We start from the raw sequence: 26,349 nt of genomic DNA, 5'->3' as shown, positions 1-26,349 counted from the left end.
ACTTCTGGACTCCCAGTTCCACTCCATTGATTGTTATGTCAATTATTAAGCCATTCCCACACTGCCTTGATTGCTAGAGCTTTATATTAACTTTTCAAATTGGGAAGTGAGTCCTCCAACTTTTTTTCAAGATTGTTTTCATTAAACTGGGTCTTTTGTATTTCTATATGAATTTTAGCCTAAGCTTGTCAATTTCTGCAAAGAAGCCTGTTGGAATTTTAATAGGGATTGCGTTGAATCTGTATATCAACTTGAGGAGTATTGCCATCGTAATAATAATGTTTAGTCTTTTAATATGGATGAACATAGGATATCTTTCCATTTATTTAGGTTTTTAAAAAATTTCTTTCAATGATGTTTTATGGTTTTTATTCCTAAGTATTTTTTTCTTTTCTGATGCTATTGTAAATGGGATGTTGTTCCTTAGTTTCTTCTTCAGAGCTTCTGTTGCTAGTAGATAGAAATACAGTTAATTTTTTTTTTTTATTAAATCATAATTGTATACATTGATATGATCATGGGGCATCATACACTCGCTTCATAAACCATTTGACACATTTTTATCACAGTGATTAACATAGCCTTTCTGGCGTTATCTCAGTTACTGTGCCAAAACATTTACATTCTACATTTACCAAGTTTCGCAAATACCCCTGTAAGATGCACCACAGGTGTGATCCCACCGATCCCCCTCCCTCTACCCACCCCCCCCTTCCCACTTCCCCCTATTGTTAAGTTGTAGCTGGGTTATAGCTTTCATGTGAGAGTCCCAAATTAGTTTCATAGTAGGGCTGTGTACATTGGGTACTTTTTCTTCCATTCTTGGGATACTTTGCTAAGAAGAATATGTTCCAGCTCCATCCATGTAAACATGAAAGAGGTAAAGTCTCCATCTTTCTTTAAGGCTGCATAGTATTCCATGGTATACATATACCACAATTTATTAATCCATTCGTGGATCGATGGGCACTTGGGCTTTTTCCATGACTTAGCTATTATGAATTGGGCTGCAATAAACATTCTGGTACAAATATCTTTGTTATGTTGTGATTTTTGGTCTTCTGGGTATATGCCCAGCAGAGGAATTACAATACAGTTAATTTTTGTAGATTGATCTTTTGTCCAGCAGCCTTGCTAATGGTGACTCTAAATTTTAATATTACTCATCTACCTAACAGGTGTGATTTTTTTTTCCCCAGTAGTGTTTCACTATCTGGCTATAATTATTTTTAAAAAGTAGGTAGTTTCCTTTATGATTAAAGTTTTTCAGTGTAAGTATGATGAAAGGATAATTGAGAAGAAGAGTTTAGAATATTGGTAAGAAAATAGTCAAAAAGATAGGCTATGGAATGTAAGTTGATTAAAAAAAAAATGGGTGAGAGAAAAGAAGGGTAGTTTGGGAGAAAATAGGTTAATTTTGATTAATTTGTTCTTCAAGCTTATTGGGACCTTCAACAAACAAGCTAAAAGTATCGACAATAGGTGTGGTCAGAGAATGATATCTCAGAATTATTGATTGAGAGGAAATGCACTTATGCATAGTACAAAGTAATTGAAACAGTAAGTGGCTGAGATTACATGAAGGAGAAAGTCATTGGAGATGAATTAGAAGGGCTTTTTAAATCTCTTAAGCACTTTATTGTCTTTAAAAGATACATTAGTTATTTATTGTTGTATAACAGATTATTCTAAAACTTAGTGGCTTATAACAACAATAAACATTTATCTGTCACAGTTTCTTTGGTTAGGAATTTAGGAACAACTTAACTAGTAGTTCTGCCTTATGGTCTCATGAGAATACATAAAGATGTTGAGGACCTCTTATAGGGAGGCTACAATCAAAATGCTAGCCAATGGCACACCTCATGGGGGCAGGATGCAATTATAAGAGGGATGTTACCTAACATACGCAATCAGTGTGCCTTTGTACCTTTGTACCGTCAGTGAATTCTAAACAATAATAATAAGTACATTTAAACCCACGCAGGTCACCTAGAATTTTGTTTTTGTAAGAGAAACAAATTGTAATGTAGTATGGTCAAATGCTCTATCCCTTTGTGGTTTTTTTAGCAATTACATGATGTTTTGGGGTTTTCAATGAATAACTTAGAACTGAAAAAAAAAAATGTTAACTAGACTATAGTCATTTGAAAGCTTGACAAGCACTCTAGGATCTGTTTTCAAGATAGTTTGCTCTGCTTGACTGGCAAGTTGGTGCTGGTTGTTGACAGGGAGCCTCACTACCTCTCCTCATGGGGTTGCTTGAGTATTTTTCTCATGTGGTGACTAAGTCCTCCCAAGAGTGAGAGATCTAAGAGATCATGTGGAAGGGACAATGTCTTTTATAACCTCACCTTGGAAATCACACACCTGCTCTTCTATAGTACTCTACTAATTACATCGTTCAATCCTGATTCAACAATTCAATTTGTAGAAGATTGCACAAGGGTAAGGGTCAGGCAAAGATCACTGGGAACATTTTGAAGGCTGGATAACACAAATGGATTTATCTGAGTTTTAGGAAAGCAGAAAAACATAATTCAGTGGTAAACATCGCATGTCATATTTTAGGAGAAATGATTAACTTTTTTTATTTGAATAAACCATAATCTATGAGTATTTTTAAAGGGGATAATTTTATGCTAATTTTATTTTTACATTCAAAGCACCTGGTACAAGTGGAAAACGTGTGATACTGGTTTTTTTGCAGATTATTTAAAATATCTGACAATATATATGGAAGTGCTTATTCCAATGACTGTGCAAACTTGGACTCTCACATTGGCTCAGTGAAAATTGTTCAAGAAGAAATGAACAAAGGGAAATCAAGAAACTGTAGCAATAGTAAAGAGAAACCTCAATATTCTGCAAATATGTTTATAGCAAATGATGCTTTTTCTACTTCTGAATTTGGAGACAGCATATTCAAAGCACCATCTTTTTCAGTTGCTTCCCAGCCTCATGATACTCAAGGTAATTCCTTGCCTTTTCAGTTGGTTTTATAAAAGTACAAAATAATCTGCATTTCTCAGCATAGGGAAAAATAAACAAATATAGTAATTTTGAGAAAGTTATCTCTGTGAAATTTCTTCATTATTTCTGTATTACTATATTATGTGTTAAAAATATTTTTAGCTGTGTATTAAAAATTCTTTACATTTTGTTCTCAATAAAAAGTTATGCAAGTTTTATTGAGGCTATTTTTATGGAAAAGTTTAAAAATATATAAGTATGTATGATTATTTTTTTAGGGGTCATAGAAAATCGTTTAGGTTCCTTGAAGGCTGTCACAGAAATTCGTATCCTTTAAATTATTTACAACAGCTGCTTTATATTTATGAAATCATAATTTTTAAACGTTTTGTTTGTGTTCCTATTTGTTTATTTTGGCTGACAAAGAAAAGTAGGGAAAAGTGAATCTTTGGGTTATCTAAGAAATAAATGTATACAAAACCTTTGCTACTCAGAGGGTGTTCTTTAGACTGTTGCCAGCTCATGAAATGTTTGTTGTCATTCTGTGACAAGGTAAGTACCCCAATCAGATCTGTATTATTGTCAGAACTCTGAACATCCTGTATTTATTTACAAACAGATTCAGTTAATTTTTTATACTTTGGGTAAGAACAGCCATATTGGGTTAAACTGGGTAGGGGAAATGTATGGGAATGAGACATTTTGTGGATTAGGGACATTTTAACAAACGTATTATTTTTGAAAGAACCTAATTTGTGGTTTATACATGTAATACAATTTATATGTTGAGCATTTCCAGTATAAAAATGTTGAGTATGTGTGTGTGTTCTGGAGGTAACATCCTTTTTGCTTCTTTAATACCCTGTATACCTGTAACAGTGTACTTATTCTGCTTTAACTTACCAGCTATTTATGTGAGTATTTCCCCATGACCTATGAACTCTTCGAAGGCAAGATCATGCCTTATTATAAAGTAAGGAAGATGTTACGGCAAAGGAGTAGTCATGAGCAAGGTGAGGTAAAGTGTGGAATACGTTTGGAATGACTAAGCATTCCAACTTGGCTGAAGTAAAATATATGATTAAAGAAGGAGTAGGAAATATGTTAGATAGGTATCTTAAGATTAGACCATTTAATGCAGCGGTTCTCTGCATTAAAGGGCCACGGCATGAGGAAGGTTGAGAACCACTGATTTAATGCTATGACTAATAATGTCAAGGGTTTTTTGTTTTTATTTTTTCCTTAGCTTTCTTGAGGTATATTTGACAAATAAAAATGGTGTATTTGTTCATCCTTTTTCCTATCTGAAAATGTGGATAAGAAGTAGTGGAACTTACAGGGTTGCTGTGATTGTATGCAGAGTGCTAGGCACAGTATTGGAGATATAGCAAGTAGTCAACAATGGTAGAAATGATCATTAAAATTCTCTTATCTCTGGCAGAGCAGAGTGGCTCACACTTGTAATCCTAGCACTCTGGGAGTCCAAGTCCTGAGAGGTTTGAGACCAGCCTGAGCCAGAGTGAGACCTTGTCTTCTGAAAATAGCCTGGCATTGTGGTGGCACTTGTAGTCTCAGCTACTTGGGAGGCTGAAGCAAGAGGATCACTTGAGCCTAAGAGTTTGAGGTTGCCGTAAGCTATGATGGCTGTCTATCAAGGATGACAAAGTGAGACTCTGTCTCCAAAATAAAATAAGATAAAATAAAATTCCCTTATCTCTAAAAAAATTGTATGCATGAAAGATATATGATACAATGTGATGTTTTGTTGTATATATACATTGTGAAAATGATTACCACGATCAACCTAATTAACAAGCCTATCACCTTATATAGTTACTTAAGGTCTGTCTTCTTAGGGCTGGGCGGGGTGACTCATGTCTGTAATCCTACCACTCTGGGAGGCTGAGGTAGGTGGGTTGCCTGAGTTTACAGGCTTGAAACCAGCCTGAGCTAGAGTGAAACCTTGTCTATAAAAATAGCTGGGCATTGTGGTGTGCGCCTGTAGTCCCAGTTACTCAGGAGGCTGAGGCACAAGAATCGCTTGAGCCCAAGAGTTTGAGGTTGCTGTGAGCTGTGATGCAACCACGAGGGCAACAAACTGAGACTGTGTCTCAAAAAAAAAAAAAAAGAAAAGAAAAAGGGTGGCACCTGTGGCTCAAGGAGTAGGGTGCTGGCCCCATATATCGGAGGTGGCGGGTTCAAACCCGGCCCTGGCCAAAAACTATCAAAAAAAAAAAAGATCTGTTCTCTTAGTATCTTATATTTTATTTAATTTGTTTTAAATATTTTTATTTTATTTTTTTATAAGACCTTGACATGTTGCCCAGGCCGGTCTGAAACTCCTGGCCTTAAGAGATCCTCCTGCTTCCCACTGTGTCTAGCTTGTTTTTAATAAATTTAAGCAATGAAGAGAAACTATGGAATATTTTTGAGTAGGTGAAGTTATATCATCAAAGCTATACTTAGGAATATGGATGTAGTGACTCCATGCTGGGGAATACTCTAGAATACACAAAAGTTTAAAAAACAGAAGCAGGTCACAGGTTGTGGTGCAGACATGGCCAAGTCCAAGAACCACGCCACACACAACCAGTCTCAAAAGTGGCACAGAAATGCATCAAGAAACCCCGATCACAAAGATATGAATCTCTTAAGGGGGTAGATCCCAAGTTCCTGAGGAACATGCGCTTTGCCAAGAAGCACAACAAGAAGGGCCTGAAGAAGATGCAGGCCAACAATGCCAAGGCCGTGAGTGCACGTGCTGAGGCTATAAAGGCCCTTATAAAGCCCAAGGAGGTTAAGACCAAGATTCCAAAGGGTGCCAGCTGTAAACTCATTCGACTTGCCTACATCGCCCACCCCAAGCTTAGGAAGCGTGCTCATGCACGCATTGCCAGGGGTCTCAGGCTCTGCCGGCCAAAGGCCAAGGCCAAGGATCAGACAAAGGCCCAATCTGCTGCTTCATCTGCAGCTCCAGCTTCAGTTCCAGCTCAGGCTCCCAAAGGTGCCCAGGCCCCCGCGAAGGCTCCAGAGTAGAGGCATCTGTCGGCCATGAGGACAAAAGGACTGGTGTGACCTCTAGGCTGCTGTCTGTATGGGGCTGGGGTCCTCCTGTGCTATTTGTACAAATAAACTTGAGGCAGAAAAGAAATAAAAATAAAAAAAAAATAAAATAAAAAACAGAAGCAAATTCCAGATATAGGGCAGATAAGCTAGAGAAATCTAGGTAACAGTGACTAATTCTGGGTACTCTGGGATTCATCTGAGATCATTCTGAAGTATGGTTAGAAAATAGTTGCTTGAGCATTTATGAAAAGTTGCCTCTATAGCAAATAATTGAATTGAGTTAAAATAGGGTGAGGGGACAATAAGGGAATTATATGTGATGATACAACTGTAGACATAGCTGGTCTCTAGCACTTTCTTCAACGTGGTTTCTCAATCTTGCCACACTTCCTTTTCTCTAGTGATCAAAATAGAATGGGAACATAGGAAATAGATTAGCAGTAGGCAGTTAAAAGTTTGTTTAATTGTATGATGGGAAATTGTTCTTACCTTTTACTGGAAGCTAGTCCATAATATTTTTGTCAATTAAAAAGGCCAAAAACTTACCTGGGCGTTGTGGCAGGCTCCTGTAGTCCCAGCTACTCGGGAGGCTGAGGCAAGAGAATCGCTTAAGCCCAGGAGTTGGAGGTTGCTGTGAGCTGTGTGATGCCATGGCACTCTACCGAGGGCCATAAAGTGAGACTCTTATCTCTACAAAAAAAAAAAAGGCAAAAAACTTTATTTTGTTTTCAGGGAAATGCATGTAAACATAAACAAAATACAAGACAAAAAGTCCCAAATCTCATAGACTAGAAACATGCCAAGACGGAACATTTTCTGCAGACCAAAAAGTCCTGCTAAAGTGATAAAGGAAATCTGGAAAGTGGTAACCCAAAGGGATGGGACACTGCCTTTTATTTTATTTTATTTTATTTTGCAGTTTTTGGCCAGGGCTGGGTTTGAACCTGCCACCTCCGGCATATGGGGCCAGCGCCCTACTCCTCTGAGCCACAGGCGCTGCCCAGGGACACTGCCTTTTAAAGAGTTTTTGTTTGTTTGTTTTTTGTTTTTGTTTTTTGAGACAGAGTCTTATTCTGTTGCCCTGGGTAGAGTGCCATGGTGTCATCACATCTCACAGCAACCTCAAACTCTTGGGCATGGAGTTTGCCTCTTGCCTCAGGCTCCTGAGTAGCTGGTGCCTGCAATACCTGGCTAGTTTTTCTGTTTTTAGTAGAGATAGGGTCTCGCTCTTGTTCAGGCTAGTCGTGAACCCACCCACCTCGGCCTTCCAGAGTACTAGGATTATAGGTGTGAGCCACTGCACCCGATCTTTTTAAAGAGTTTTTAAAAAGATCTTGGGCAGTGCCTGTGGCTCAACAGAGTACGGCGCTGACCCCATATGCTGGAGGTGGCGGGTTCAAACCCAGCCCCGGCCAAAAACTGCTAAAAAAAAAAAAATCTTTACACTGTATTAGCACAGCTGAACTGGTTCTGTTGCTTAGGTGTCTTCATTAGTTAAGACAACTGCCTACACTTTGTCCATTGATTTATTATCCAAAAGGTTCATTTGTTGTCAAACTCATTGTACTATACCTTATTGTTTCCAAGTGTATGTTTAAAGTGTAAGACTACATGCTATTTGTGGTAATTTGAGAGTTTCTGGGTTACTTGGACACAACTTATTTTCTGACTTTTTAAAAAATAATTTATTGTATTTGTATCCTCAGGACAATAGAAGTTTCGTCAGACTGATCCTGCCACAGTACTCTTGTCATTTTTAGTTCCTAAAATATTTTACCCATTATAACATAATTGCAGTGGCACTGCTGATAGCTTGTTGAATGAAAGGAAATTTTTCATTTTAAGTCTTGATAGTGATGATAAATGATGTTAGTATTTGAGTTTGCTCATGAGCTGAAAACCTGATTCTATATCTACTCTGAATCAAAGATTCATTTCTGTGAATATAAATTATGTAGAAATATCTAATGAGAGAAAAACCAGCATTATGGCCCACTTTAGGGGCTTGTTACAAATATTTTATAGAAAGAGACAAATTTTGAAGGAAAAATGAGACTCCTTCAAAAGCTGATGGATTTGCAAACTCAAAATTACATTTTTGTTTTGGCAGAAATATTCTGACATTCTTCACAACAGAAGGTAAATGAAGATTCATACATGACTTGATTAACTACTTGATAAATGCTGACCAGTGCTAACTGAGTTCTTACTGTGTGTCAGGAACTATTCTAGGTATTTAAGCGTATTTCACTTAGGAAAGCAGTGAATCCTTATCTTTGAGGAATGAACATTCTTGGCATAGGGGTGAGTAAGAGGACAGGTTAAGAACAATTTTAACAGTATATAAATACTTCATACAGTATTTTAGAAGGTGATGAATATTATGGGAAAAGAAAATAGTAGAGAAGAGTAAGTGAATTAAATTGGGACTGCTGGGATTCAAGGCTCAGAGAGTAGAATTAAATAGAGTAATTAAGGTAGGCTTTCTTGAGAAGATCAGATTTAATTAATTAATGAAGGTAAAAGAGCCAAGGAAATGTGGAGGGAGGAATAATCTAGGCCTGTGGTGGGGAAGCTGTTGGCTGAAGACCACATGTAGCTGGCTCAGTGCCCATAGCTAAGTGGTTAGGGTGCCAGCCACATACACTGGTGGGTTTGAACCTGCCCCAGGCCTGCTAAACAATGACAGCTGCAACAAAATTATAGCCAGATGTTGTGGCGGCAGGCACCTGTAGTCCCAGCTACTTGAGAGGCTGAGGCCAGAGAAGCTGTGACACCACGGCACTCTACTGAGGGCGACATAGTGAGACTCTGTCTCAAAAGAAAAAAAAAAGATGACATGTGGCCTTCTACATTTTTATTGTTGTTCGGCAGGCCCAGGCTGGGTTTAAACCTGCCAGCCCTGGTGTATGTGGCCAGCGCCCTAGCTGCTGAGCTACATACAGGCATCGAGCCGCCTTCTAGGTTTTTAAATGTGGCCTTTTGAGTTAATCCAAAATTTACAGAACAAATCCTTTTATTTTTATTAATACATTCTTGTTCATCTTTTATATTTATATTTTATTTTTTAAAAGAACATATTTAAAATACCAAAGAATAAAGTTTCAACAAAATAATCCTCCGAGATTGACCAGCACAGTTAGAACATTAGTAAGCCATAAGAGCTAAATTGACAGTTGCTATATGGTCATGATTTAGTTTTAACTTCCCTGCCTGACTGATGCTGTTGGGTGAGAGATTATGGGCACCAGTCTGTTATCAGCTTTCAACAACAGTGCACCGTGTTTCTCTTTGAAGTGGAATTTGTGAATAGCTGAACATTTTGACAGTATTTTTAAATCCTGTCTGCTTAACAGCCCATCATGTCAAAGAAGACTAAGAGAACAGTGAAGAAAAAAAAAACAGATTTTTTAAATAAAGGATTGGGAATTGGCAAATTCTTCTTTCTGCTAAAAATAAGATGATTTGCTTGCTTTGTGATACGGTAATATCAACATTAAAGAAATTCAGTGCTTATCAGAATTATAACATAAGGACTGAAATATTTTAAATTAGAGGAAGAGGCACAAGATATTGTATTGCAGAAATTAAAAGACGAAAAGCAAAAGCAAAGACAATTCTTATAAGCAGCAATTAGACCTGGAAATAATGCCATTGAAGCAAGTTATAAAGTAGCTTATAGGCTGAGTGTGGTGGCTCACACTTGTAATCCTAACACTCTAGGAAGCCGCGGCAGGTGGATTGCTTGAGCTCAGGAGTTTGAGACCAGCCTGAGTAAGAACGAGACGTTGTCTCCAAAAATAGCTGGGCCTTGTGGTGAGTGCCTGTAGTCCCAGTTACTTGGGAGGCTGAGGCAAGAGACTTGCTTGAGCCCAAGCATTTGGGGTTGCTGTGAGCTATGATGCCATAGGATTCTACCGAGGGCAACAAAGTAAGACTCTGCCTCAAAAAAAAAAAAAAAAATTTAAATTAAAAATGAATAAATAAATAAACAAAGTAGCTTATATTCTTTGGGGAAAAAAGGGAAGCCATTCAGCAATGTAGAAATTGTGAAAAAATGTGTTGTTGAAGTGGTGGAATGCCTAGACTCTGATAAGGTTTCAAAGTACAAACAACTGCCTCTTTCATAGAGAACCATAACTGATCAGCAGCCTCACTTAGTCTTCACATTAATTTAGTGAGTGTATGTACAGTTGGTGCACCTTCCATGACAGGAAAACATGTAAGATTTAATGTTCAGATAAAAAAAGTATTAACAAATAAATAAATAAATAAAAAGGATTAACAGATCTAAATGCTCTTATTTCTTTTCACTGTATTTTATATCAGCAAAATCTCTGCTGCTAAACCTGTTACTTTAAGTGACTTTACAATAATTTATTGTTGTATATGACTATACAACAATTGTTAACTATTAGTTCATTAAATATAAAATGTCCAATTTTGAATCAAAAATTTATTATAGTTCAAACAAGAAACAGTGCAGTTAATCAAAGTAAGCACCTAAACTTTTGGCAGTTTGCCATCATAACAGCAGCTTGTTTACACCAGCGTTAAAGAAGCCTGGAAAGCAAGTAGCAAGGAAAATCACAAAAGGAATTTTCCACAGCTGTTGAGAAGTGAATATTTTTCCTTGCAAGAAGTGGTCTAAAGCCTGGAAGAAATGGTAGTTAGTTGGTTTAAGGTCTGGTGAATATGGTGTATGACAGAGAGTTTTCAAGTCCAGCTTCTATAGTTTGAGCAGCATTGTTTGTATGAAATGTGGTCGAGTGTTATTTTGAAAGAGTATTGGCCTGTCCCTATTGACCAATCTCAGCTGCTTAATCTCAAGCATCCTTATCATTTCGTCCAATCGGTTGCAATAGACATCTGCTGTAATCAACTGACCAGGGAACACCATTAGCTTTTTTTTTGATGAATATTTGGTTTTGGACTGTGTTTTGGCACTTCATCTTTATCCAGGCATTGTGCTGAATACTTGCAATTGTCAAAAAGAATTCACTTTTTATCACATATAATAAATACAGTACAGAAATGGTTGCTTTTATGTTGTGATGGCAAAGAAAGGCAAGCTTCAAGGTGATTTCTCTTCTAACACTCATTTAATTCATGCAGAACTCATCTATCTAGCTTCTTTACCTTGTCAATTTGTTTCAAATGTTCCAATATTATTGGAATAGTAACTAACATTAAACCTTGCTGCTAATTCATGCATAAATTGAGATGGATTTGCTTCCACTACAGCTTTCAGCTCATCCTTATCCACTTTGGTCTCAGGTCACTCAAGTGGCTCTTTTTCAAGATTAAGATTACCAGAGTGGAACTTCTCAAACCTCAGTGTACTGTGTGTGCATTCATTAGCCACGTTCTTCCCAAACACTTCATTGGTTTCATGACACCACTCATATTCAAAAGTAACATGAATTTTGACTTATCCCTGGCTTCACCCAAATTGCTCCAAAAATTTTTTGGAAAGAAAATGACAAGGCAAAATGTGCATTTGAAAGAATGAGAATGTACCTTCACAATAAAAAAAAAAAGTGTCAAAGTGAAATGTCAGAGATATCAATTATCAAACTCAGTACTTAAGGAAATTGAATATTGTATACTTAATAATGTAACATATGCTTGCAAATACAACGGCATCATCAGTTTGTAACATGCCAACGCTGAACGATAAGGTATTCAGTGTGGATTTGCCCTTTCATTCTAAAGTGTGTTGGCTGTTGCAGGAACAGGTGTTAGCCAACATTTTATCTCTGCGAGAATAGATATTTAAATTTTACGAAGAATAGAATCAGAAATGTGAACTATTAAAAGAAGATTTCTGTAGGAATGCAGCATTTCTGTGCACTATTATGCGAAACGAAAATGACTTAAATGTATCTTTGCAAAGTAATGTTGGGGAAACCAGCCCCGACATGCTATGGGTCTCCTTCCTGGCGGCCTGGTGGTGTGATCGAAACCAATTGAAAATTATTTTGAAAGTTACAGAGAATAATAGAGTTTTAAGAGCAGTGGGGATTCGGGAGGCAGCATACCCTTCTTTGTCAGGCTCCAGTATGCTGCCCCAAGTAACAGGCTAGCTTTATATTTATTTCATACATCAGTGTTATAAATCTCACGAAGGCAAGGGAGACAGTCTTGTCATGATTCTTGCTGTGTTTGTATTACTAGTAACTAGATTAATTTCACAATTAATTACATTAATTGTTATGGATTTACTTGCTACTTTTTATTGTTTTAAGGTATTTATGATCTTAACACAGAGTTTTGACAAGGTAAACAATTAGAAACTTGGCTGAAGGAAAATATCTTAGCTGATCCACAGTCACACATCACAGATGCAGTGTTTTAGTACTCTGACAGCCTTGTGTCCAGAGAGATAGCCTCCTCTGGCCAAACTAAGGTGACAGAAGAAAAGAGATATTTCATCTTATCTGGTCTGGAGCAAATCTTCCTGTGTTGAACAAGGTTTAAAGATTTCACATTTTTAACTCTCAGAAAGCACTCTCCCAGAACACCCATCCTCACCCTGGCAGAGAACAGTCACAGGCCTCGAGGCAGCTATGGCTAAAAGGAGGATATTCAACAAGCCAGGCTTCAGAATATTAAAGTGACAAGGTCTCACGCTTTGGGCTCAAAGCCAGGAAATCTCTTCTGAATTAATCCCTTATTACTGTCTTCCTTTTTGTCCGGTCTCTGCAGTCCTATTCCTAATATCATTTCTAATCTACTAACAACTAATAATTGAGTATTGGTTTTAAGCTTATAAAATCATTATTACCAGTAATGCAAGGACATCAAGACTCTTCCCTTAAGTATTCCCACATGCACTCTTCTATATATGATATGTTGCAAAAAAAATCTTAAAATCTTGAAAAAGCTATCTTTTTTCTTTTCTTTTCTTTTTTTTTTGTAGAGACAGTCTCACTGTACTGCCCTCGGGTAGAGTGCCATGACGTCACACAGTTCACAACAACCTCTAACTCTTGGGCTTTGATGATTCTCTTGCCTCAGCCTCCCGAGCAGCTAGGACTACAGGCGCCCGCCACAACACCCGGCTATTTTTTTGTTGCAGTTTGGCCGGGGCTGGGTTTGAACCCACCACTCTTGGCATTCTGTCACTTGAGCTAGAGTGCCATGACATCAGCCTAGCTCACAGTGACTTCAGACCCTTGGGTTCAAGCATCCTCCTGCCTCAGCCTACCTGGTAGCTGGGACTACAGGTGCCCACCACAAAGCCTAGTTAATTTTTCTAGTTTTAGCAGAGATGAGGTCTCACTCTTGCTCAGGCTGGTCTCGAACTCCTGAGCTCAAGTGATCTTCCCAACTCAGCCTCCCAGAGTGCTAGGATTACAGGCGTGAGCCACTTCATTAGGTCAAGCTGTCTTTTTTCAAAATACTTCTTCAAAAGGAAATTTTGGGTGAACATTTTCTCCAGGTTAGCAGAGGTCACTGATGAGCATGATGATACATGTAAATCATTTGAAAAGTTCATAACTGTTAGAGACTATTAATTAGAGAATATGCTCGAAGTTTTACTGGCTTTGAGAATCATAACTTCACACTCAAGGTAACGTTTCAGCCTCACCTAGTTCGTACCTCCAAGGCACCTAAAGAACTACAGATGGAATTGATTGAGCTCCCAGAAGTTGACATTTAAAGTCATTGTTTGATGCTAAGGAAGATCCAATTGAAATATGGAAAAATGGAATAGAATACCCATGCCTTCATTAACATGCCCAAGCCCCTGCTTTCTTGTTTGTCAACCACTTATTGCTACATATTTGCATTCTCTGAATTAACCCAAATCAGGATACCCTCAAGGTCACAAATGACTGACACCCATCTAGAGGATCAACTGAGACTTTGGACTTTTTTGCAACCAAATATTCAAATGCTTTCCAATAAAAAGCAGACAGAGACATAACATTAAAATGTTAGTTAACTTTAAAATTAACAAATAGTTTTCATCTTTTAAATTATTAAGTACACAGCTTTTTACAAAATAATGTCCAAGTTAAAGTATATCTAATTGAAGTTTCTTAAATGTGGTCTTATTTGATTATATCTAAATTAATGCCCTCGGGTAGAAAAGATTCCCACTCAGGGTCTAGACCAAGGGAAGACTTTTTATAGCAGGAAGATGGCTGATGTTTTTAAAGAACAGCAGAGTTCGGTATAGCTAGAGGAGATGAGTCAGAGGAGAGTAGTAACATGAAGTCAGAGAGATTAAGTTGGGGGGGCAGTGGGGAGACAGTATCATGTAGGGCCTTGTAGCCACATACTTTAAGAGAAATGGAGGAAAGTTGACCAGAGAAGTCAAATGATCTAAGTTTTAACAGGATCACTAGCAATTTATTAAATCTTGTATTATATATCTTTGTAAAAATATAATTGGTTAAAAAATTGTGTATTTGTGTTCTCAGATATATTATTAGCTGTCTTACATCTCCTAATAAATTATAACAGTTTCAATTATAAGAACTCATTTTCTTCATTTATAGCTTCCCATACCTTTCTAAATCTAGAAATGTCTTCTGCATATAGTGCTGAATAAAGGTAGTTGACATATTGTAAAATGAATACCATATAAGTACAGATATTGTCCAACCTGTCAATAGACCCTCACTTTGGAAAGCGGAAAGTTTACTCTTATATATTAATAGTTTTGAACTTTCTTATAGGGGAAAAATTATTTAAGTTCTTCCTGTCAAGCCAGTATGTTGGTAATTACAATTAAATTCACCACTTAATCCAACTAAATTATCAAAAACAAAAGGATTCAGTGTTAGATAACCAGAAACGTACTTCAGCTAATGAGGCACAATAAATACTTAAGAAGTGAAATTCTGAAAATTAAAGAATAGTTAAAAATCAAACAGCTTAGTCACTAGTCTGGAAAAGATAACTAAGAGTGAGTTAGGATATATTTGCCTATATGAAATTGCATGTCTTCCTTGTATTTAACTCTCAAGTTGTAACCCTTATGATAACCTCTTGTTTTCCCTGTAAGAACATTATAGGTTCTTTTCAGAAATTTCAAATGTTATTAGAAGGTAGAATAATTTCTGTTAATTGCTTTCTTAAGTTGTAAAATAGCAAATGTTAAAGCATTATCATTAAGTATTATCACAATATCAATTTAACTGAAGTTTTAAATTAAAAGTAACCAATTTTTAAAATTCTGAAATATTTGACTCCTTAATGTTATTGTAAGCGGCAAAATTTAGAAGTATTTTCAAAGAATTCCCATATTTCAACTATGTACAGTCCAAAGCCTTTGATGATGTAAGTATTTTATTTACTTATCTGCCTCTTCTCACTAGATTGTATCCTCTCTGAGGGCAAGACTAGATCACATCTTTATGTCCCCATTGCTATGCTCGGTGTCTAGTATATTATAGGAAGTCAGAGAATATTTGTTAATGAGTGCATGTGATTTTCATAGGGGGATTCATTTGTATTTATCTAGATTAGAATTTCTCTGGAAGCTAAAGGAATGATTTTCTTTCTGGTCTAGCACATTACTTTGACAAATAAAATAGCATAATAAAATATTAATGGTGTTATTTTTTCAGAGAAGAGGGTCTGAGCAGTATAGTTTACAGTTTGAATGATGTTAGAGGTAAAAATGTTTGTGCTATTAATTCTTAGACTCATCTATTTTAAAAATGAATTGAGAATGTGTGTGAAAATTCTATATATGACATGATTGGTTAAATTTTATTTTTCAGCTCCTTTATACAGATAGGAATTTTGTGATTTGTGCTCCAACTGGTTCTGGAAAGACTGTAGTGTTTGAACTAGCTATAACAAGATTGTTAGTGGAAGTACCATTGCCATGGCCAAATATTAAAATTGTTTACAGTAAGTATTTATGTATTGTAAGAGTGATGACTAATAATAATGAAAAACCACTGAAGCAAAATGAAGAAGTAAATTCAGTTTCAGGTTATAGGAATTATTATTTGGTTTTCTATACAACTTTGATGAAGATAACACCACAACTGATCCTTGTATATTACATTAAATTTAAAACACATTTTTTTTTTTTTAGAGACAGAGTTTCACTTTATTCCCCTTGGTAGAGCGCTGTGGCATCACAGCTCACAGCAACCTCCAACTCCTAGGCTTAGGCAATTCTCTTGCCTCAGCCTCCTGAGTAGCTGGTACTACAGGCGCCTGCCACAACGCCTGGCTGTTTTTTGTCTGCAGTTTGGCCAGGGCCAGGTTTGAACCCGCTACCCACAGTGTATGAGGCTAGCACCCTACCCAGTGAGCCACAGGCGCTGCCCAATTTAAAACACATTTTCTCAGAATTATAAAAGAAAAGTAATATTTGAATTGAGAACTTGACTTTTACATACTTACTCTAAAAATTTGTGTGGGAACTTCTGCTCTCTTTTCTTAGGTGTATATATTTTTAAAGTTTTTCATCCAAAGTTATGTATGCATATGGTTTAAAAAATAAAATATCACAAAAAGCTTGTAAGAAAAAGCAATTGTCTCTGCCCTACTTTTCTCCACTCTAGTTACACTTGCCTGAGCAATCACTTCCATTTCTATTTGTTTTTACTTTTTGTTTTTGAGACAGATTCTCAGTCTGTTGCCCCAGGCTAGAGGACCATGGCCTCAGCCTAGCTCACAGCAACTTCAGACTCCTGGGTTAAAGTGTCCTCTTGCTTCAGGCTCTTGAGTAGCTGGGACTACAGGTGCCCACCCAGTTAATTTTTCTATTTTTAGTAGAGAGGAGAGTCTTGCTTTTGCTCAGGCTGGTCTCGAATTCCTGAGCTCAGGTGATCCTCCAGCCTTGGCTTACTGGAATACTAATATTGTAGACGTGCACTATCGCTCCCAGCCTTCTATTTCATTTTTGTTTGTTTGTTTTTTAGAGACAGAGTCTCACTTTGTCACCCTCGGTAGAGTGCCTTGGCATCACAGCTCACAGCAACATCCAGCTTTTGGGCTTAGGCGATTCTCTGGGACCACAGGCGCCCGTCACAACGCCTGGCTATTTTTTTGTTGCAGTTTTTCCGGGGCCGGGTTTGAACCCTCCTCCACCCTCAGTATATGGGGTCAGCGCCCTACTCCCTGAGCCACAGGAGCCACCCCTGCCTTCTATTTCTATTTTTAGTTCTTTCAGGTTATTACTTTTTTATTTCTAAATAATATGCCCATATTGTTAATTTTTAATTTACTAATATTAGGCTGTACCTAGGTATGCATTTTCTACCCTAACTTTATTAACCAAAATTTGTGAAAATAACTTTAAAATTTCACGAATGTTCAAAATAAATGTCTTAACATTCTTACAGTGGCACCAATAAAAGTCCTGTGTAGTCAGCGTTTTGATGACTGGAAAGAAAAATTCGGAGCAATAGGACTGAATTGCAAAGAACTCACTGGAGATACAGTAATGGATGACCTGTTTGAAATTCAGCATGCTCATATTATTATGACAACTCCAGTAGGTGTTCTTTATACTTTATTATTTCCTTGATTTGTTAGAAAATTAGAAAATATCTGTTTCTGGGCGGCACCTGTGGCTCAAGGAGTAGGGCGCCGGTCCCATATGCCGGAGGTGGCGGGTTCAAACCCAGCCCCGGCCAAAAACCAAAAAAAGAAAATATCTGTTTCTTCACCAAGAAGAAATGTTTGAAACAAATACAAAGTAGAAGCACATATTTGCAATATAAAAAAATACATATATATATAAAATGTAGCTAGTATTCAGGGAACCAATTAATGTGCACAAATTTGTAAGTAAAAAAGAATTGACCAAATAGGAAAAATGCAAAAAGAATAATTTGTTATTATAGATAATTTATAATTTGTATTCTTTTTTACCCAAGTATTATGTATTGTAAAGGGATGGCCTTGGTAGCACTGAAAAATATTGACTTGAATATTTTGAGGTTCAACTTACAAACAGCTGATGGCCCATTAGGACTATCCAACTTCCTTAAATCTTTTTTGATCCTTAAATTTTTTTTTAGGATACTTTTAGGACATCAACCAAAACATTGCCCATTATTTGTGATATGTCATGTTAAAATTTTTATATTTATCTTAAATAATATTTATCGTAATTTCTTATTACATTAAACTACTTACATTTTTTTCTTTAGGAAAAATGGGATAGCATGACTAGGAAATGGAGAGATAATTCTTTGGTCCAGCTGGTTCGACTGTTTCTCATTGATGAGGTAATGAACACATGACTCACCTTCAGAGATAAACCTAAAAAGATGATTAAAATGGATAGAAAGAAGGAAGACATTTTCATTTTCAACAAAACTACATGTTTGTTTTATCCCTTTAAGTGGAAAACACTCATTTTCTAAAGGAAGGATGTTAATATTATTGCATATTTTAATTTTTTAGTTTAATAACTAATGTTTTTTCTTGATTTCCTACTTAGGTTCATGTTGTAAAAGATGAAAATCGTGGTCCAATTCTTGAAGTTGTAGTCAGCAGAATGAAAACTGTTCAATCTGTATCTCAGACTTTACAAAATACTAACACTGTCATTCCAATGAGATTTGTAGCTGTATCTGCAACAATTCCAAATGCTGAGGATGTAAGTTAGAATATTAGTATCTCAGGTTTTTTATGACTTGTGAAATTTTTAATCATTTTGATCTTACAGAAAAGTGAGTTTTGTTTTTTCTTCTTTTAGTTGCCTAACAAATTTAATTGGAAAGTATGTTGGAGAAAGTTGTAGCTAACTCACATAGGTATGAAAGTATTGAGGCCATAAAATTTGGTTGATCAGGTTTAAAAAAACATTTGATGGAAGTCTGTTGTTTGCTAGTATCTAAAATCTAGTTTCACGAGTTTTAGACACCTCATAATAACTTGACCAACATGTATGGTCATTGTAATCAACTGACACAAATTGTATAGCAAAGTATAGTAGAAAATAAAAATAATTGCTTAGATGATTACAACTTGCTCTATTCTATATGCTTGACATTGTGGTAAGCACTAATAATAGATGCAAGAGTAAAAACACCTGGGGATCCCATTCTTGAGGAGGATCTCATGGTTAATGGGCCACATGGACATGTAAAGAAATAATTTGTATGCAGTATTATACTTTTCATAATGAATATATGACTTAATTTTTTCTTCAATTTTTAAGTAAACATTTTGAAGAAAATAGTCTCATTCTTTCTTACTTCGACTTACTTTTCAGCCTTCTGCAATATTGCTTTTTCCCCTATTACTGTATTTCTCAGAAACTCTTTTCACAAATAGCTACTATCATATAATCCAGGGGAAAATTTTATCTTTAATTTGGCATAATCATTTTCTTGTTCTTAATATAATTTTTTAATATTCAAGAATAATATTTAAAAAATTGAAGTTTATTAAAACCAAACTAAATCCTAATGTTTGTCCTATTGTGTCATAATGTACTCATTCTTTTTTGGCTTGCATTTCACCTATAAACATTTCCATGTCATTAGATATTCTTCAATACTGTATTTGTGGCATGCAGAGGTAAGGACTGTGTATTTCAGCTCCAGAAACTAGTCTAAAACTATCACTAAGTCTGAAATGTGCTTTTGGCACTGCTGTCTCTCCAGTGTTTATTTATTGTTTGCTTAAAAATTGCCAAACCGCCAGGCGTGGGTCCTGAAGCCTGTAATCCTAGCACTCTGGGAGGCCAAGGCAGGTGGATTGCTTGAGCTCAGGAGTTCGAGACCAGCCTGAGCAAGAGTAAGACCTCATCTCTAAAAAATACCTAAGCATTGTGGTGGGTGCCTATAATCCCAGCTACTCAGGAGGCTAAGGCAAGAGGATCATTTGACTTAAGAGTTTGAGGTTGCCATGAGCTGTGAAGGAACCGTACTCTACTGAGGGCAATAAAGTGAGACGCTGTCTTAAAAAGAAAAAAAAAATTGCCAACTCTTATCAACCTAAGTGAATCATTACTTTGCAACTATTCAGCTAGTGTTTAAGTCATAGGGGTGTCCAAACTTTTTTTCCTCTGTCACACATTGGAAAAATGAAAGTTATCTTGAACCACACTTTATTTTTTTATTTTTTATTTTTTGAGACAGAGTCTCACTTTGTTGCTATCAGTAGAGTGCTGTGGTGTCACAGCTCACAGCAACCTCAGACTCTTGGGCTTAAGCGATTCTCTTCCCTCAGCCTCCCAAGCAGCTGGGACTACAGATGCCTCCTGCAACACCTAGCTATTTTTCATAGAGACGGGGGTTTCACTCTGCCTCATGCCGGTCTCGCACTCAGGAGCTTAGGCATTCCACTCGCCTCAGCCTCCCAGAGTGCTAGGATTACAGGTGTGAGTGCCATACTTTAAGTACACAAACACTAATCAAAGCCGATTAACAAAAAAAAAAGTTCTGTGCATACTTCTCATATTCCATACCACAAATAAAAAAAGTCCTCACAAAATCAGCATGTGGCCTGTGGGTACAGGTTGGACATCTCTGGTTTAAGGTAACACAAAAAACATAAAAGAATTTTTGGTAGTTTCAAGGCATAGTTTTGAAAAATAATGAAGTTATAATAATAGTGAGAAATTTGATTTCTATGACAAAATCAATTTTTAATTTTACTGTGGACTCTTACAAAGGAAAAGAAAGCAATAATAATAATCAGTTGGAAGTTTACAGTGGTGAAAGTGGGTATAACCTTGAAATACTGCTATCGGTAGTTTTTACCAATATATCAACAAAATAGTATTAATGGAATAATGTGTAATATTGAAAAAGACTAGTTGATTAAATGCTTTTTAAACCTTGACTTTAAAATGCTCTATAATTGGGTTATTTTTATCCATTGAACTTTCCTGGAAAAAAATTTAAATACACATATTTCTGTTTTTACAGATTGCAGAATGGCTTTCAGATGGTGAAAGACCCGCCTTATGTCTGAAAATGGATGAAAGCCATAGACCAGTGAAACTTCGGAAAGTTGTCCTTGGATTTCCCTACACTAGTAACCAAACTGAATTTAAGTTTGATCTAACGCTCAACTACAAAATTGCCAGTGTTATACAGATGTACTCTGATCAAAAACCCACCCTGGTGGTATGGATGGTTGGTTGCTTATTTTTTATTGTAATGTTCAGTTTTTAACTTGATAATAAAAAATTATTAATTTATTTTCAGTTTTGTGCAACAAGGAAGGGTGTACAACAGGCTGCTTCTATTCTTCTGAAAGATGCTAAATTTATTATGACTGTGGAACAGAAACAGAGGTATAGTTTTTCGTTTGTTCATGGAAGTGAAAGGACTCTTGGGGATCATCAAGAAGAGAAAACTAGGTTTGTCCCTTAACCTTGGGCAAGTTACTTGACATGTCCAAGCCTCAGTCTCCTCATTTTCAAAAATAATAGTAATTTTGAGGAGTGAGATAATGAATCCTAATGCAGCTATGATCGATCTTTATTTCATAGCCAGATGTTGTGAAAGATGAAAATTATCCATACTGCTGTCTTCATTTTTTTGTTTTTTTAATTGTTAAATCATAGCTGTGTACATTAGTGCAATCACCTGTACCCATTCTAAGATGCACCATAGATGTGGCCCCACCCATTACCCTCCCTCCACCAAAACCTCCCCCCTCCCTTCCCCTTCCTTGACCCTTTCCCCATAGTCTTGTGCTATAGTTGGGTTATAGTCTTCATGTGAAAGCTATAAGTTAGCTTCATAGTAGGGCTGAGTACATTGGATACTTTTTCTTCCATTCCTGAGATACTTTGCTAAGAAGAATATGTTCCAGCTCCATCCATGTAAACATGAAAGAGGTAAAGTCTCCATCTTTCTTTAAGGCTGCATAGTATTCCATGGTATACATGTACCACAATTTGCTAGTCCATTCGTGGGTTGATGGGCACTTGGGCTTCTTCCATGACTTAGCAATTATGAATTGGGCTGCAATAAACATTCTGGTACAGATGTCTTTGTTATATTGTGACTTTTGGTCTTCTGGGTATAAACCTAGTAAAGGAATTATAGGATCGAATGGCAGGTCTATTTTTAGGTCTCTAAGTATTCTCCAAACATCCTTCCAGAAGGAACGTATTAGTGGGCATTCCCACCAGCAGTGTAGAAGTGTGCCCTTTCCTCCACATCCACGCCAACATTTCTGGTTTTGGGATTTTGTTATGTGGGCTACTGTTACTGGGGTTAGGTGATATCTCAGAGTAGTTTTGATTTGCATTTCTCTGATGATTAAGGATGATGAGCATTTTTTCATGTGTTTGTAGATCGTGCATCTGTCTTCTTTAGAGAAGTTTCTCTTCAAGTCCCTTGCCCACCCTGAGATGGGGTCACGTGTTCTTTTCTTGTTAATACGTTTGAGTTCTCTATGGATTCTGGTTATTAGACCTTTATCGGAGGTATAACCTGCAAATATTTTCTCCCATTCTGAGGGCTGTCTGCTTGCTTTACTCACTATGTTCTTGGCTGTGCAGAAGCTTTTTAGTTTGATCAGGTCCCAGTAGTGTATTTTTGATACTGCTTCAATTGCCTGGGGAGTCCTCCTCATAAAATATTCACCCAGGCCGATTCCTTCAAGAGTCTTCCCTGCACTTTCTTCAAGTATTTTTATAGTTTCATGTCTTAAGTTTAAATCTTTTATCCAGTGAGAGTCTATCTTAGTTAATGGTGAAAGGGGTGGGTCCAGTTTCAATCTTCTACAGGTTGCCAGCCAGTTTACCCAGCACCATTTGTTAAATAGGGAATCTTTTCCCCACTGAATGTTTTTAATTGGCTTGTCAAAGATCAAATAACGGTAAGTAGCTGGATCCATCTCTTGGTTCTCTATTCTGTTCCAGACATCTACTTCTCTGCTTTTATGCCAGTACCACGCTGTTTTGATCACTATGGATTTATAGTACAGTCTCAGGTCTGGTAGTGTGATTCCTCCTGCTTTGTTTTTATTGCTCAGTAATGTTTTGACTATTCGAGGTTTTTTCTGATTTCATATAAAATGAAGTATTTTTTCAAGATCTTTAAAGTATGACAATGGAGCTTTAATAGGAATTGCATTGAAGTTATATATTGCTTTGAGCAGTATGGACATTTTAACAATGTTGATTCTTCCCAGCCATGAGCATGGTATGTTTTTCCATCTGTTAACATCTTCGGCTATTTCTTTTCTTAGAGTTTCATAGTTCTCTTTGTAGAGATCTTTCATGTCCTTTGTTAGGTATACTCCCAAATATTTCATCTTCTTTGGCACTACTGTGAAAGGAATAGAGTCCTTGACTGTTCGGCTTGGTTATTGTTGGTATATATAAAGGCTACAGATTTATGGGTGTTGATTTTGTAGCCTGTGACATTGCTGTATTCCTTAATCACTTCTAAAAGTTTTGTGGTAGAATCCCTAGTGTTTTCCAGATATACGATCATATCATCTGCGAAGAGTGAAAGTTTGATCTCTTCTGACCCTAAATGGATACCCTTGATCACCTTTTCTTCCCTAATTGCAGTGGCTAAAACTTCCATTACAATGTTAAAGAGCAAAGGAGACAATGGGCAACCTTGCCTGGTTCCTGATCTAAGTGGAAATGATTTCAATTTAACTCCATTCAATACAATATTGACTGTGGGTTTGCTGTAGATGGCCTCTACTAGTTTAAGAAATGTCTCTTCTGAAAAATAAAAAAAAGAAAGAAATGTCCCTTCTATACCAATTTTCTTAAGTCCTCTGATCATGAAGGGAAGCTGGATATTATCAAAAGCTTTTTCTGCATCAATTGAAAGAATCATATGGTCTTTATTTTTAAGTTTGTTTATGTGTTGAATTACACATAGATTTACGTATATTGAACCAGCCTTGAGACCCTGGGGTAAATCCGACTTGGTCATGGTGTATAATTTTTTTGATGTGTTGTTGGATTCTGTTTGTTAGGATCCTATTGAGTATTTTAGCATCTATATTCATTAGTGATATTGGTCTATAATATCTTTTCTTGTTGGGTCTTTCCCTGGTTTGGGGATCAAGGTGATGTTTGCTTCGTAGAATGTGCTGGGTAATATTCCTTCTTTTTCTATATTTTGGAAGAGGTTTAGTAGTATAGGTACTAGTTCTTCTTTAAAGGTTTGGTAGAATTCTGACGTGAAGCCATCTGGTCCTGGGCTTTTCTTTTTAGGGAGATTTTGTATAGTTGATGCTATTTCAGAACTTGATATAGGCCTGTTCATCATTTCCACTTCGTTCTGGCTAAGTCTTGGTAGGTGGCATGCTTCCAGGTATTGGTCGATTTCTTTCAGATTTTCATATTTGTGAGAGTAGAATTTCTTATAGTATTCGTTAAGGATTTTTTGAATTTCTGAGGGGTCTGTTGTTATTTCATCATTACCATTTCTGATTGATGAAATTATAGATTTTACTCTTTTTTTCCTGGTTAGGTTGGCCAAAGGTTTATCTATTTTATTGATCTTTTCAAAAAACCAGCTTTTGGATTTATTGATCTGTTGTATAGTTCTTTTGTTTTCAATTTCATTTAATTCTGCTCTGATTTTGGTTATTTCTTTTCTTCTGCTGCATTTAGGGTTGAAGTGTTCTTCTTTCTCCAGTTACTTGAAATGTTCCATTAAGTTATTGACTTCCTCTCTTTCCGTTTTCTTGAGGAAGGCTTGCAGTGCTATAAATTTCCCTCTTAGGACTGCCTTTGCAGTATCCCAGAGGTTCTGGTAATTCGTGTCTTGATTGTTGTTTTGTTCCAAAAATATGGTGATTTCCTTCTTAATCTCATCTATAACCCATGTATCCTTCAGCATAAGGTTGTTTAGCTTCCATGTTTTTGTATGGGTATCTAGGTTCCTGTTGTTATTGAGTTCAACTTTTATTCCATGATGGTCTGAGAAGATGCAAGGAATAATTTCTATTTTTTTAAATGTGCTGAGGTTAGATTTGTGGCCTAGGATGTGGTCGATTTTGGAGTATGTTCCATGGGTTGATGAGAAGAATGTGTATTCAGTTTTGTTGGGATGAAATGTTCTGTAGATGTCCGTTAAGTCCAGATGTTGAATGGTTGAGTTTAAATCTAAAATTTCTTTGCTTAGCTTCTTTTTGGAGGATCTATCCAGGACTGCTAAAGGGGTGTTAAAATCTCCAACTACTATGGAAGTGGAGGAAATCGAGTTGCTCATGTCTGTTAGAGTTTCTCTTATAAATTGAGGTGTGTTGTGGTTGGGTGCATAAATATTAATAATTGAGATGTCATCATATTGAGTATTACCTTTAACAAATATGAAGTGTCCATCCTTATCCTTAATTATTTTGGTTGGTTTAAAGCCTATTGCGTCTGCGAACAGGATTGCAACGCCTGCTTTTTTCTGCTTTCATTTTGCCTGGAATATAAATGACCATCCCTTCACCTTGAGTCTATATCTGTCTTTTAATGTAAGATGCGATTCTTGGATGCAGCAGATATCTGGCTTGAGTTTTTGTATCCAGTCCGCCGACCTATGCCTCTTTAGAGGACAATTTAAACCATTCACATTAATTGAGAGGATTGATAAGCCTTTCGAGAGACCAGTGGACATTTTTAATCCTTTTGCGACTGTGGAAGTTGGAATTTGATCAAAAAATTTTTGGGGGGGGGTTTACTTTTGTGGAGAATTACGCTGGTCTTTATGGAGGATAGGTCTAAGAATGTCCTGGAGAGCTGGTTTAGTTGTGGCAAATTTCTTCAACATGTGAATGTCTTTGAAGTATTTAATTTCTCCATCATAAATGAAGCTCAATTTAGCTGGGTACAGGATCCTGGGTTGAAAGTTATTTTGTTTTAGATTAAAAGTCGATGACCATCCTCTTCCAGCTTGAAAGGTTTCAGCAGAGAGATCTGCAGTTATTCTGATATTCTTCCCCTTGTAGGTAATGGTTTTCTTTCGTCTGGCAGCTTTCAGAATTTTCTCCTTCATATTAACTTTAGTGAAATTGATTATGATGTGTCTGGGGGATGTCTTATTTGGGTTGAGTCATGCTGGAGTTCTGAAACTGTCTGCTATCTGAATTTCGGAATCTCTTTGGAGAGATTGGAAAGTTCTGGATGTCTGGATGTCTTTCTGCATGTCTGGAAAGTTCTTCATAATCTCATGGAGAAGAGACTCTGTGTCTTGTGAAGCCACTTTGTCACTTTCGGGGATCCCTATAAGACGAATATTGGTTTTCTTCAAATTATCGGAGAGCTCTCTGAGAGAGTGGTCTGTTTTTGCTCTCCATTTCTCTTCTTCTCTGAGGGTTTGGGAGCGTTCGAAAGCTTTGTCTTCAATGTCAGAAATCCTTTCTTCTGCTTGCTCCATTCTGTTACTGAGG

General features: G+C 36.7%; 1 protein-coding gene and 1 pseudogene across 2 annotated transcripts in view; both read left to right on the top strand.

Annotated features, from left to right (window-relative positions):
- The window catches only part of HFM1 (helicase for meiosis 1), a 110,684-nt gene that overhangs the window by 15,637 nt on the left and 68,698 nt on the right, over positions 1 to 26,349 (top strand). The window contains exons 5-13 of the mRNA XM_053591303.1: positions 2,711 to 2,973; positions 3,252 to 3,299; positions 15,263 to 15,333; positions 15,780 to 15,912; positions 17,361 to 17,512; positions 18,174 to 18,251; positions 18,467 to 18,625; positions 20,907 to 21,107; positions 21,189 to 21,277. Coding sequence (XP_053447278.1) covers positions 2,711 to 2,973; positions 3,252 to 3,299; positions 15,263 to 15,333; positions 15,780 to 15,912; positions 17,361 to 17,512; positions 18,174 to 18,251; positions 18,467 to 18,625; positions 20,907 to 21,107; positions 21,189 to 21,277 — 1,194 coding nt within the window. The remainder of the gene's footprint in view (positions 1 to 2,710; positions 2,974 to 3,251; positions 3,300 to 15,262; positions 15,334 to 15,779; positions 15,913 to 17,360; positions 17,513 to 18,173; positions 18,252 to 18,466; positions 18,626 to 20,906; positions 21,108 to 21,188; positions 21,278 to 26,349) is intronic.
- On the top strand, positions 5,531 to 6,009 carry LOC128586683 (60S ribosomal protein L29-like; annotated as a pseudogene). The gene has a single exon (XR_008380277.1). The product of XR_008380277.1 is annotated as a 60S ribosomal protein L29-like (transcript).

This window comes from Nycticebus coucang, chromosome 5 (assembly GCF_027406575.1).
Source record: "Nycticebus coucang isolate mNycCou1 chromosome 5, mNycCou1.pri, whole genome shotgun sequence".
Taxonomy (NCBI): Eukaryota; Metazoa; Chordata; class Mammalia; order Primates; family Lorisidae; genus Nycticebus; species Nycticebus coucang.
This window is presented reverse-complemented; position numbering and strand designations above follow the sequence as displayed.